General features: G+C 35.6%; 2 protein-coding genes across 2 annotated transcripts; one reads left to right on the forward strand and one right to left on the reverse strand.

The window, feature by feature from the left end:
• Positions 211-681, reverse strand: LOC107641257 (glycine-rich protein 5). Its single transcript, XM_016344753.1, has one exon. It carries the CDS (start codon positions 679-681, stop codon positions 211-213), a length of 471 nt encoding a protein of 156 aa, XP_016200239.1.
• On the forward strand, positions 10698-13807 carry LOC107644356 (trihelix transcription factor ASIL2). The gene is made up of 2 exons (XM_016348194.2): positions 10698-12313; positions 13263-13807. The coding sequence occupies exon 1, from the start codon at positions 11221-11223 to the stop codon at positions 12310-12312; it is 1092 nt and encodes a 363-aa protein (XP_016203680.1). The 5' UTR covers positions 10698-11220; the 3' UTR covers position 12313; positions 13263-13807.

Consider the following 14871-nt stretch of genomic DNA (forward strand, 5'->3'; position numbering starts at 1 on the left):
TATAGCTACATGAATTATTATTGGGTACATTAACAACATCATTGAAAAGAAAATATAGATTAATTAAGCAAGCACTTTTATGAAGTAAAACCAACAACACATACATGAAATTAATTAAAATACTAACAATAATAATAATTATTATTATTCCTATCATATGACAAAATCTATGAAAATTGGAAGTTCCTATTAGCTAAATAGTTTTGATAATCATGGCTTATTATTTGTTTCAACTTGTTTCTTGGTGGCTCCAATAAAACCACCAACACCACCAATGGCACCGGCACCACCACCAATCCCTCCAATGCCACCACCAATTCCTTTGTAAATCCCTCCGTATGCACCAACTCCACCAACTATCCCTTTTCCTATTCCGCCTCCGCCTCCATATCCACCCCCTAAACCACCACCGCCACCGCTACCTCCTCCAAAACCACCCCCTAGACCACTACCACCGTCTTCGCCACCGAATCCTCCACCAAGGCCTCCTACTCCTCCTCCTACGCCACCAATTGAGCCTACTCCAGCACTAGAAGGTACACTATCAAAGAACCATTGAGGCTTCTTCACATCCTCATTATTTGATTTCTTCATCATGCTCCTTCCATCCACATTTTGTAACATCATTCCCATCACGGACAAACAAAGAACAAGCACCGAAATCAACTTCATCATCTCCATCATAATAATAATATGACTATATGATAAGTAGCTATACATACATGCATTTATATAGTTGTAGAATGCATGGGAAATTAAGACGTAGGAATAATATATTATTAGAAAGATATAAAAAAATATGAATAGTATTTAATGTGTAGTAGGAGGGTTAGGAGAGTGTGGTTTAATTGCAACCTCACAAGTTACCTTCTTCATTCTCTTGAGAGAGTAATTGTAATATTCGTCTAGCCACATGGCTAGTAATAAGGTTTAGTTATTACATTGGCATTCATGATTATTGGCCACTATTTTCTTAGCTCCTTCCTTATTCAACCACATACCATGCATACTACTAAAGAATAATCATTACTAGCTCTGCCAAATGCTGAAGCCTTAGTGGTCCATGCTGATGACCATGCATCATGACAACTTTATTATTATACGCATGCAAGTGGAATACATGCGGTAACAATTACTACTAATTAAGGTATATTAACTTCTCTTCACACATGGCCCAACTAACCTAACATTCTCTCTTCACAAGCCTTGCATATATAAGAGGTCGTCAGAGGATCAAACTCTAACTTTTTCAATTATAAAAGTTTTGATACTATATGATAAATTTTTTTTAATTTAAATTAATAAGAGGACGCCCATAATTATATCTCTAACCGATTCATTCATACACCACTTATCTAATGTTGAGCGGGATGTAAATCCTAATAATTGAGAAATAATAAATCAGCATACAATACATTTATTACTATGTTTAAGTATTATCCATAGCAGAAACATATATTTTTACTGTGATAATTTTGCCGTGTGGTGGAACCATTTACAGGTGGCAGACAGTGATGGGGCAATAAATGACTATTGTGGATCAAGTTTAAACTTTTGGCAAGTCAAACAAAGTATGATATGGGCATGCACTACTTCAATGACATTCTTAATTTTGAGTGCATATATATATATTCTAAGAAATGAGTAGTTGGAGTTGCAAAACTGAAGAAGGTGACCCTCGCATGATGTGATTGAAAGCTAAGCAATACCCATTAGTATTAGTATCGAAAATTGTTTTATAATTTATATATGAAATGATTGATTTGGAATTTATAGTTATTGAGAGGAACCGTGAATTATATTGTTATAGCATTATCATAGTGCTTAGCTATATATGGCGATGATTTATAGCTGAGGTATATATGTGTAGTTGAGTTTGCATCTAATTTAAAGCAACCCGTAATAAATGTGAGAAGTGATCAATTCCATGAAGACATTTATGCATTGAGGCGCTGTCGCGTGATTTAATTAATTTGTTACACAATCAAGCTTGCCAGGGCACTTGCCTTGTGCATACCTTGCACTCGAATTAAACATTATTTTATAGTGATTGCTCTTGTATGTACCCTAATATTTGAGAAAGTATTCGTACTCATATTACATGGATCACTAATAATACACCAAGTAGCAAATTAATATTAATTTATATGTTCACTATTCTTCTTGCTTCTTTGATTAACAAAGAACCTCATCAGTCATCACCCATTCCTTCCCCATCGCTGCAAAACTCCCAAATTTTTAAGTGTTAATGGCGTCTATTTCTACAAAAGTCTAATTTCGCTCCTTTATGAGTTCCTTTACCAAGTGATAACATTGTCATATTCTGCCACCATTGGAGATGAAATTTAAGTTTTGAAATCGGGGATCTTTTTTTTTTTAATTTCTGGTATGTTGTCTGAACAACAAAAAAAAAAGGACAAAGAAAAACGAGACTTTTTCCGTTCGACAAATGATAACATTAGGTTTGGTTTTAATTTTAACTTCTTTAGGCTTATTTTTAAATTAGCTTTTAATGGGGGTGCAATTGCAAAAAAAATGTCTAGACAACTAGGCATATAAATTAATGTTAATTTGCCACTTGGTGTATTATTAATGATCCATATAATATGAGTATGCATACATTTTCAAATATTAGAGTATGGGAGCAATCGCCATATATATATGTCTTATTTTTTGAAAAGCATAAGATTTAGAGTTAAGATTTAGGCCGTATAAAAAGCTTCAAAAGTTTTTGTTTTTTAACTTTTGACTTATGAAAGATAGTAGTATTGATATTTGGTATAATTTTTAAATTAAATTGTAGTTTTTTAAAAAGCTATTTAAGTGCTTATGAAGAAGTTAAAAAAATGACTTCTCTCATGATAAAAAAATTTTTATTATATTTTTTTTAAAATAAACACTTTTAGAACTAAAAAACCAAATACAAAATAACTTATTTATAAGTTACTTTTAATATAAGTGTGAGAATATAGGAAGGCTAAGAGCAAACTTAACGAGTAAAATAAGGTTTACAAGGAGTTTTTAATAGGAGAGAACTTGTAGGGAGTTTTCATAAGAGGATTTTATTCTTGATTATTGAAATTATAGCATAGATGATACTATATATATTTCTGTAGCATTGTAATTGAAATATCATCAAAAATAAGAAAGAAAATTAATTCACATCATATTTTCTCATATTGTCTTTGTTATAGTTAGTGCATTATTGTGGGTAGTGTTCAATTTCATATTACTTTGTATCTATTAGAAAGTCTAAATTCTGCTGCAGATTCTACAATTGGTATCAAGAGCCAACGTTATATTATTCATTATTTGCGTGGTAAAATTCAATTTTGAATATAATGGCTTCTACTAGTGGTAATGTCAAAGTAGGCAAATATGAAATCGAGAAATTTAATGGGAAAATGATTTTTCCTATTAGAGGATGCAGATGAAAAATCTGCTTATATCACAAAAATTACACAAGGTACTGGCAGGAAAAGAGAAAAAGCCGGAGAAAATGAAAGATGAGAATTGGGAAGAATTAGATCTTGAGGCGCGGGCTGCAATAATCTTATGCCTTGAGAGGGATGTTGCTTTTTTGGTAAATGAAGAAGCAACTGTAGCAGGCGTTTGGGCAAAGTTAGAGAGTAACTTTATGACGAAGACTCTAACTAATAGGATCTACTTAAAATCCAAATTGTATACACGCAAGATGGAAGAAGGTACCTCAATTCAAGAATATATCAATAAGTTTGATAGGATTATATCAAACTTAAAGGATATAGATGTAAAGATTGATGATGAGGATCAGGCACTCATATTGTTACTTTCATTACTGAAGTCCTATGAAAATTTGGTGCAGACATTGATGCTGGTGGGTGACACTCTGACCATGGATGAGACGAGAGCATCACTTTTAGCGGATGATCTACGTAAGGTTGCTACAAGTGTAATGTCATCTCCAAATGGAAGAGAGTATAATGATCAAGCACAAGGATTGTTCGCAGCTAGAGGAAGGACTAATGAAAGAGGAAAATGTAATAAGCGTGGAAAGTCTAGGCCAAAATCTAGACTACATGCTTTAAATGTGGGGAGCCTGGACATTTTAAAGTAAATTATCCAAATAAGAAGATAACTTTCAAGAAACAAAACAATGACAACCCCCAAAAGAAAAGCAAGAAGCAAGCTACGTCTCAAATGATGAGGAGGACTGTTACTCTGTGACAGAACAATCTTATGAAATCTTCAATAAGTGGATTCTTCATTCAGGAGCATCTCACCATATGTGTCCAAATAGAAAGTGGTTTACTACCTATCAAAGCATAAATGGTGTCACAGTTTTAATGGGCAATGATCATGCTTGTAAAACTGTGGGATTGGGTACTATAAGAATCAAGATGCATGATGGAATAGTAAGAACCTTAAAGGATGTGAGACATATTCCAGACTTGCGAAAAAATCTTATTTCCATAGGTTTGTTGGAGAAAAATAGTTGCAAAATAGTTGCAGAAAATGGGGTACTAAAAGTTGTTCGTGATTCTTTGGTAGTGATGAAGGGAGTTCGTCACGGTAATCTTTATTCTCTTTTGGGGACAACAGTCATAGGTGAGTTAGCAGTTGGAATCGGTGGAAGTAGAGATCAAACAAATTGCACAAGAATATGGCACATGCGGCTTGGACATATGTCAGAGAAAGGTCTATCATTACTTTGTGGACAAGGTTTGCTGAAGAATATGAAGAAACCACAAATAAAATTTTGTGAGCATTGCGTGTATGGAAAGGCACACAAGGTAAAATTTTCTACAAGCAAGCACAAAAGCAGAGGGTTGTTAGACTACGTGCATACTAATGTTTGGGGCCCGTCTAAAGTTACTTCTAATGGTGGTTCCAAGTATTTTATTACTTTTGTTGATGATTACTCCAGGTATGTTTGGGTTTACTTCCTCAAGCATAAGAATGAGGTATTCGACACTTTTAAGCGATGGAGAGCAATGGTTGAAAACCGAATAGGTAAGAAGCTGAAAACTCTACGATTAGATAATGGCACAGAGTACACGGATGGGGCTTTCAAGGAGTTCTGTGATCGAGAAGGCATTATGAGACACTGGACAGTTAAAGAAATACCACAACAGAATGGAGTCGCTGAACGACTGAATCGTACGCTACTTGAGAAGGCACGGTGTATGCACTCTAATTCTGGGTTAGGCAGAGAGTGGTGGGCGGAGTCGGTTGCTACAGCTTGCTACATAGTGAACCGATCCCCACATTCTTCTCTAGATGAAGACACGCCTTATAAGGTGTGGTCATGGAAACATGCAGATTACGAGAAACTCAGGGTTTTTGGATGCACAGCATATTATCATGTCAAAGATAATAAGCTTGATGATAGAGCTAAAAAGGCAATCTTTTTGGGGTATCTAAGAGGAGTTCAAGGGTATCATCTTTGGAGCGTAAATGATTCTAAGTTTGTAATTAGCAGGGATGTTACCTTTGATGAATGATCTATGGTAGCTCTGTCTAAAGATACGATGCCAGATGATGGTGATGTTGGAAAAATTTCAAATACTCAAGTGGTGGAGATAGAGTCTAAATACCAACAAACAGATTCTAATAATGTTCAGGTGGAGCATCCTAATGCTACTCGAGATGATGCAGAAGATGGACTTGATCATGAGGAGATTTAACAAGAAAATGCACATGCATTACAACAGCAGCAGCATGATTCTTTGGCATCCACTAGGCCAAAGAAAAATTATAAATTCGTTCAGAAGTTTGGGTCAAACAAGCCTTTGAGACATTATGGGCAGGTAAACTTAGTAGATTATGCACTCTCGGTGGAGGATGATAAGCCGATCACCTTCAAACTTGCTATCAAAGATAAAGATAGAGAAAGTTGGTTGGTCGCCATGGAAGAAGAGATGCAATCTCTCCATAAGAACAAGACATGGGAGGTGGTCCCGTTGCCTGTGGAAAAGACTGCAATTGGTTGTAAATTGGTGTATAAAAGAAAAGAAGATCCTACTAAGTCAGATGGTATAAGATTCAAAGCTAGATTAGTAGCAAAGGAATTTGCACAAAAAGAAGGTGTTGATTACAACGAGATATTTTCTCCTGTGGTGAAACACACTTCCATAAGGGTGCTTTTGAGTCTTGTTGCTCAAGGTGATCTTGAGTTAGAACAGCTAGATGTAAAGACAGATTTCTTGCATGGTGACTTAGAGGAAGAAATTTACATGTATCAACCTGAGGGTTTCAAGGTTGAGGGTAAAGAAAATCAGGTATGTCGCTTAAAGAAATCGCTATATGGATTGAAACAATCTCCTCGACAGTGGTATAAGCGATTTGACTCCTTTATGTTAAAACAAGGTTGTTCCAGAAGTAATTATGATTGTTATGTGTACATTAATAAGCTTTCTGGAAGTGATTATATCTATCTTCTATTGTATGTGGATGACATGTTTATTGCTTCTAAGAGCAAGGCGGAGATAGATAGGTTAAAGGTTCAACTTGGTAAAGAATTTGAAACAAAAGATTTGGATGTTGCACGAAAAATATTAGGCATGGAAATTAAAAGAGAGAGATCAAGCCGAAAATTGTTCTTGAGCCAGAAAGGGTACATTAAGCGCGTTATTGAAAGGTTCGAAATGAAAAATGCTAAACCAGTAGTAACACCATTGGCTCCACATTTCAAGTTCTCTGGTAAAAAATCTCCCACAACAACAAAAGATAAAGCTTACATGGAAAATGTACCTTATGCTAGTGTAGTTGGTAGCCTGATGTATGCTATGATGTGTACACATCCAGATATTTCATAGACAGTCAGTATTGTTAGCAGGTTCATGGCAAATCCAGGTAAGGCACACTGGGAAGCAGTCAAGTGGATATTAAAGTACTTGAAAGGTACCATTGACAAAGGTTTATGCTTTAGTGGAAAATCATGTCAAATCAGCGGTTTTGTTGATTTTGATTATGCTGGTGATCTAGACAGAAGACGTTCTATGACCGGTTATGTATATAAAATACAAGGTGCTCCAGTTAGTTGGCGATCGATGTTACAAGCTACAGTGGCACTATCTACTACAGAGGCTGAGTACATGGCAGTAGCAGAAGGGGTGAAAGAAGCATTGTGGCTAAGGGGTCTTCTAGATGATTTGGGATTTCAGCAAGATTGTGTGAATTTGAGTTGTGATAGTCAAAGTGCAATTCATTTGGCAAAAAATCAAATTCATCATGCTCGTACCAAGCATATTGATGTAAGATATCACTTCGTGCGTGATGTTATAGAGAAAGGCAATATTTCTCTTATAAAAGTACACATATGAAAATTCCGCAGACATGTTGACTAAAGTAGTGTCGAAAAACAAATTCCAGCATTGCTTGGATTTGCTCAACATTATTCCATGTTAAGTATTACATGGCGAATAAAGGAACTACGTTTCGTTTGATCTTGGTAAATGGTACATAGGCAGTCGTTGTCAAGATGATGCAACCAGATACGAGTACTACAATTTTGTTCGTTCAAAATTTGAGTCAGTTTTTCAAATTGTGACCGAAGTGGAGAATTGTGAGAATATAGGAAGGCTAAGAGCAAACTTAGGGAGTAAAATAAGGTTTGCAAGGAGTTTTTAATAGGACAGAACTTGTAGGGAGTTTTCATAGGAGGATTTTATTCTTGATCATTGAAATTATAGCATAGATGATACTATATATATTTCTGTAGCATTGTAATTGAAATATCATAAAAAATAAGAAAGAAAATTAATTCACATCATATTTTCTCATATTGTGTTTGTTATAGTTAGTGTATTATTGTGGGTAGTGTTCAATTTCATATTACTTTGTATCTATTAGAAGTCCAAATTTCACTGCAGACTCTACAATAAGCATTTATTGTTTAAGTTATTTTTTTAAGAAGTGTTTATAATTTAAGATTTAAAATTTATAATTTAAAATTTAAGATGACTGAGAGTAGTAGTTGGCCGATGACAGTGGTTGGCCATAATGACAAAGTGTCAAAAACGAGAAATAATGTTGTAGTGTTCGAAAAAAAAAAGGGTTAACTACCAAAAACGTTTTCGAATTTTTCAAACGCTCACAAAAATGCACCTAAATCTTATTACCGAAAAAAATGACTTCAAATAATTTAAAAATACGACAAAAATGTCCAATAGTAAATATATATTTTCAAAAAATACCTTAGAGATTGAACTTTGATATGATTTTTTGCAAGCATGATTATGAAAATGAGATATTATTATCCTTAAAATTTGGTGACTTTTGTTAAGTATATATGATTTTTGTAATTTTTTTGTTAACAACCAATAATATTTTTAAAAAATTACAAAAAATATATACTTAGCAAAAAAATCACAAAATTTTAAGAATAATAATATCTAATTTTTTTAAACATGCCTGCAAAAAATCGCATCAAAATTCAATCTCTAATGTATTTTTTGAGAAAATTTTTAAAAAATTACAAAAAATATATACTTAGCAAAAAAAATCATCAAATTTTAAGAATAATAATATCTAATTTTTTTCAATCATGCCTGCAAAAAATCGCATCAAAATTCAATCTCTAATGTATTTTTTGAGAAATACATATTTAATGTTAGATTTTTTGTAAAATTATCTAACATTAAATATGTATTTCTTAAAAAATACATTAGAGATTGAATTTTGATGCAATTTTTTACAAGTATGATTAGAAAAATAAGATATTATTATTCTTAAAATTTGGTAATTTTTTATTAAGTATATATTATTTTTATATTTTTTTGTTAACAACCAATAATACTTTTAAAAAATCACAAAAAAATATATACTTAGAAAAAAGTCACCAAATTTTAAGAATAATAATATCTCATTTTTTTAATTATGTTTGAAAAAAATTACATCAAAATTCAATTTCTAAGATATTTTTTGAAAATACATATTTACTATTGGATATTTTTGTCATATTTTTAAATTATTTGAATGTATTTTTATCGATAATAAAATTTAAATGTATTTTTGTCGTTGAATAATTCAGGAACGTTTTTTGTGGTTAAAAAAAAAGAAAAGAGGAAGATGTTGAATGTTATAGTAGAAAAAATTTGTCGCCATATTTAATAGTGCATACTTTTTTTTTTGTCATGACCCGAACCGCCAATTCGGCCCAGATCCAAATACGAACGAAGCTCCAACTCCAATCCGATCCGGATTTTAAAACACACGGATGCAATTCAAATTGTAATCTTTATCTTCTTTGTGATGCGCTACTACCAGGTCTCCACCCATCACGTCGCAGTCGTCTATTTCATTGCCATTGCTTGCCACATTGCCGTCGCCTATATTATTCTCGTTGACCGCAACCTCGCCTGTGCATGTGTCATGATACTTGCCATCCTTGCCTCTGTCGCTTCCGCTTCCGTTTCCGCCCGCCACGCCGTCGTAGCCCGCATCACCGTGGTCGCTTGAAGCCCGAACATGCCGACATTGAAAAAGTCTTCGCCGGTTGGTATCTGTCGCCACCAGTTCTTCTGAAATGATTGCTGCGATACCCATTGCATTTTCTTCCATTGTCGTCTCTGTTGAAGACGTTTCGCCGTCGAGTTTCAATGAGGCTTCTCGCTTATCTCCCGGCCTGAAAGAAGTGGTTTGCTCTCTCTCTTCCTGTGCCGCCAGACATTGCATCACTTGTGGGCTTCTTCCGTTTTCGAAATTCACCTGCCCTGCTAAATCCGATCAGGTCCACTGTCTTCTTCTTCCATCTTCAACGGGTAGATTTTCTGTCTCTTGTTGTATTTCTTGGCCCTCGGTTCGACCCCAGCGGATACAACTACTCAAGCCCCGAGTCTCTAAAAATGCAATTTGTTTTAGATCTCCCTTCAAATTCCATGTCCAATCTGCCGATAATTCATCCGCCAAGCACTTTTTCGCCACTTGATGCGCCAAAAAGTTCCCTTCCCTTGGAATCCATGTGAAACCACTTTTGGGGATCTTTGCAGTGAGCCATTGAATATCTTTAAGAATTGGTTCTATCTCCCCAATCCTGGCCTTCGACTTCACAGCTTGGACTAAGGTGAGACTATCGGATTTTATTATTATTTGCTCTATTTGAAGATTTTTTGCTAAAATTAGTGCTCTTCTAACTGCATGTGCCTCTGCTACTAGACTAGATGAGACCTTGATCTTCTCTGTTGTTTCGGTGATGATTCTTCCTGTCCGATCTTTGACTACTACCGCTAAGGCACCCTCCCCTGTTTGCTTTTGGTATACTGCATCAACATTTGCTTTTATTCACTCTCCTTGAGGCAGTCTCCATGTAGCTTTTCTGTTCTTTCTTCTTGACTGAACTGTTGTTGTGGCTTGAGTTGTTTTTTCTATTTTGTTGGCTGCTGTGAATTCTGATTTGTTTTTATATTACTTGAGTGAGTTTTTTTTTTTCCCTCCTGTCACAATGGATAAAATAGTTCTCAATCTTAAAGTATTATAACATCACAAGACTATGCACCGCAATACTTGGTTGAGTGGCAATTATGTTTGCCTTGCTAGGAGGTGCACCGGGTTCAAATCCCAACTGAGGTTGGTTGTTGTTTAAGAACCCATGGTAGTGTGTGTGAGTGTGTTGTGTGGGTATGTGAAACATGGATGTAATGGCTAGGATTGAGGGCTGTCCAATCCGCTTGACCAAAAAAAAATACTAATCCTATAACTCCTATCTCTCTACACATTAAACATTCTTATCCGGGAAGGTTGAAGGAATTGGATACTAGAAGTAGAGGCAGGTGAAGCCATGGAAACAAGTGTTTTTTTGTGTTACAATGTGTATCCAAACCCATGTTTGTTTGGGCCGAATATGATGCAAAGAAAGCTTCAAGCTTCAATCTCTATTGTTATCTTTGGTCTGAGATTTCATGTCCATCAGTTATTTACCCAATTTCTCATAGGTCCATTTTCAAACATGCTTTCCGTTAGCCCAAATCAGGCCCATTTCTTTACCACCAACCTGGAGAGGGAGGCACAGAATGAGTGAGAAGAAAACACAGCCTGAAAAAAAAAATCCCCAATTCCACTTTACACAGAAACCCTAACCATAACCAATTCATCCCAACCGTTCCAATCTCTCTCTTACTGCCACTTTTCCTTCTACCTCTACTTTCTCAATTTCAATTCTCTAATAAATCCCCCCAAATTCCACACCTTTTCACATAATTCTCCAAAAAATTCGATTGGGGTTCGTTTCGTTCCCATTTCATGGACGACATGGAAGACGACGCAAGGTACCCTCCAAAATCCTTCCCTTTGAACCGACAGAACCCTTCCCACCGCCACAAACACCCAATTAGACCACCCCCATTCCACCACCACAACCCTCGCTACGAGGACCAAGACGATGACGATTACGACGACGAAGAAGAACACGCCGAATTCGAAAACTACGGAAACGATGTCGTTGATAACACCAACAACGAAGACGATGACGACGACTGCGGTAACGGGGGCCAAAACGGGTATTTCAAGAAGAGGAAGGTCGGGGTAGGAGGTTCCCCTGTTCCGACAGGATACGAGTTCGCGCCACGTGTCAAGTACTCATACGGCGATGATTGGTCAGAGCATGCCACGTTCGTGCTGCTTGAGGTTTGGGGTGACAAGTTCCTGCAACTTGGGAGGACAAGTTTGAGGTCTGACGATTGGCTTGAAGTTTCAGAAAAGGTGTCTGATGAATTGAAAGCTGATAAGAGCGTTGCACAATGCAAGAGCATTTTGGATAAGCTCAAGAGAAGGTACAAGAAGGAGAAAGGAAAGGTTGAAGAGTTGGGTTTGGGTTCTTGCAAGTGGGCATTCTTCAAGAAGATGGACATGTTGATGGCTTCGTCGACACGGCAAGAGTATGGTCTCGCTTGTGGCGTCGATGGTGGGGAGTATGTGTTCATGAACACAAGGGTGTACCTTAGTAGGTCCAATGGGTTTGATGAGATGAGGGATAGTCCCGGTGAGAGTGAGAGTGATGAGGATGAGGATGGTTTAGATGGTCATGGTGTTGGGGTTGGGGTTGCTTCTGCGGCAAGGAGGAGGAGTGGTGTTGGTGGTGGTGAGGATGAGGAGGAGGAGAGTTCGTTTCGTGTGCTGGCAGATTCGATTCAGAAGTTTGGGAAGATATACGAGAAGATTGAGAATAGTAAGAGGCAGCAGATGATGGAGTTGGAGAAGATGAGGTTGGATTTCAATAGAGAGCTGGAGTTGCAGAAGAAGCAGATATTGGAGAGGGCTCAGGCCGAGATTGCAAAGATACAGGATGTCGATGAGGATGAAACCGACACTTCTACCGAGAATCTCAGTGAATGAGGTTGGTTAACTATTTGACTGTAATTGCTTGCACTGGAACATGGTATCTTGTATCATTATAGGGACTTAACTAGGATTGGAATAATTCCCTAAGATGTTTAAAGAATTTTTGTTTCTGTTATAAGCACTGTTTGTAGACATTTGTTAGGATTTATTATCATATAAAAACATTATCTTCTGAAGTGATTATTATATATGTACTTTCTATGTTAAAAGAATTATTAGATCACACTGCCAAATGAAATTGACACCACAGTTACATTCTATATGAAGAAAGCGGCATGTGAACCAAGTAAAGGAAACAAAATACATGCTATCAAACACCTAAGGTGCTGTCATGCAAGTTAGATATGAGACTGTTGGTGTCCCTTTAAAGTTAAGATCAATTTCTTTTTGGGGCGGAGAAGGTAGGAAATAGTCTTTTAAATAGCAAGTATTTACAGGAATATGCAAGGGTAGATCCTGATACTTCGCATGAGAACTAAAATTAGGGTACAACTTAGATTCAATTGAAGAGATTAATCATATGTTTGCCGAGTCCTTCAGACTAAAAGGATAATGGAATACCCGAATGGTTGAATGGGAGGTTAGCATGATGAGATCGATCGATATTCAAAACTTGGGTTGTCAACCAACTTATTGGTGGTCAATGGCATGGTCTATTTGCCAGGTATAGACTAGGACTGTGCGACTTTCCTCTTAAGACAAGTTCATTGATTTGGATTTGTGAAATAATCTACTAAAGTACTAAGATGAGACTAAGAAACGATGTTACGATGTGCTTATTTTTATTCACCTAGAGAGTTTGCATTTTACAGATTAACGGCACCTTATGAATTTGCATTAGATGAGTCTTTGTATCTCTTGTTCCTGGAGTCCGGTTCATGAATTTTTGTTGGCGTGAATTCATATCTGATTCTTCAACAATAAATTGAAAATGTTTATCACAGGAATTGGAATCTTGGAAAAGGCAGTGATATCTTAATAGAGCACAGTGCAACAGCTTTGAGGAAAAGATTACCTACAAGCTGAAATGAGCTGCTACCAGTGAGGTGTTTAAACTGTTTGTATACTCTGGCAATGAGGAAATTGTTGCTGGAAATGTAACTCTTGCAAGAGTAACCTGCAATAACTTGTGGAGCAATTTTAATAAATTGCTGCACATTTATGTAACCATTTCTGTCAACATAGGTGCTTTCATCCTAATTTAAGTGATGTAAGTTTAGTATTTATTTGGTTTCACAAAACGTTCTCTATTTTTATTTTCATTGTTTTCTAATTTCAGAATTTTGTAAAGAAAAAGTGAAAACAGGGAAAGTAAAACTCTGTTTTCATTTTATATTTTTACTCCTTTTTTTTTCCGCCACAAAATCTTGAAACTAGAAAATATTGAAAATGAAACACAAATCAATCAAGCCTTAATATTGTCATGATTATTGTGTGCCAGTGCATATGTAGTTATCTACTGATTTTGAATATATAACATTATAACTGATTATTTATAGCATTTGTTTGTCCTTAAGTTTCTGTTGGATTTCAGTCTTCCTAAACATGGTAAAGAATTTACTATCTTATTTTACCATGACTAAATAATTAGAATGTTTTCACAAAAAGAAGATCTGCAACAAAAAAAGAAACATTTTGATTTCGAAATGTGATACAGTAAATTATATTGTGGTACTAATCAATAATCATTCTGTAAAACGAAATATTTTGCCTTATTTGAAAATTTTGTAAAACATAAGACTGCAGATCTTTACCAGCATTAATCAAACGACCAGATAATCCATTTTAATCACCTGAGACAGCATGGCCAAGCCTTCAAGGAAAAGGTGTATTCACATCATTTTAACTCAATAAGTTTAGTTCGTTAGACTGGATAATGTGAAGTTATATTTATATGTGGACGTCTTTTTATAGTATACAAGAAATTGTTTTATTATTATTTTTTTTATTTAGGGTTATTAGTTTATTACCCCTACTTGGCATCAGTCAAGTTTCGAATCCGGGTGCACTTATTGTAAGGTATAAAAGATGACCACTAGACCAAGGTTTTGTGTGCATACTAGGAGTGAGCACGGGTAGCAGGTACCGGCTAATTTTTTTTAATATTGATTAAATATATGTGTAATACATTATTATTGGAAGATTAGGTATTTTTTTTTTATATGGTGTTTTATTCAAATCGGACGGTCCGATTTGTTTGAAGAGAAAAATAAACTACAAATCGGAGGGTCCGATTTGTTTGGGAAAAAAAATAAACTACAAATCGGAGGGTCCGTTTTGTATTTTTTATTTTTTTTATTTTTTAAAATAAAAATCGGACGGTCCGATTTCAACATTAAAAATTTTTTTATTTTCGAAATCACAAATCGAACCGTCCGATTTGTGATTGTTTGTTAAAAAATAAAATAAAACAAACAAATCGGTGCCTCCGATTTGTACATCTCATACCAATGTGAAACACACCTCTACTCACAGTTTCTTGTTATACACTTCTCTCTCTCACACATAAAAAATAATAAGCGGCGGGTACCCGATTACCTGTCCGAATCCGAA

This window comes from Arachis ipaensis, chromosome B05 (assembly GCF_000816755.2).
Source record: "Arachis ipaensis cultivar K30076 chromosome B05, Araip1.1, whole genome shotgun sequence".
In the NCBI taxonomy this organism is placed as follows: domain Eukaryota; kingdom Viridiplantae; phylum Streptophyta; class Magnoliopsida; order Fabales; family Fabaceae; genus Arachis; species Arachis ipaensis.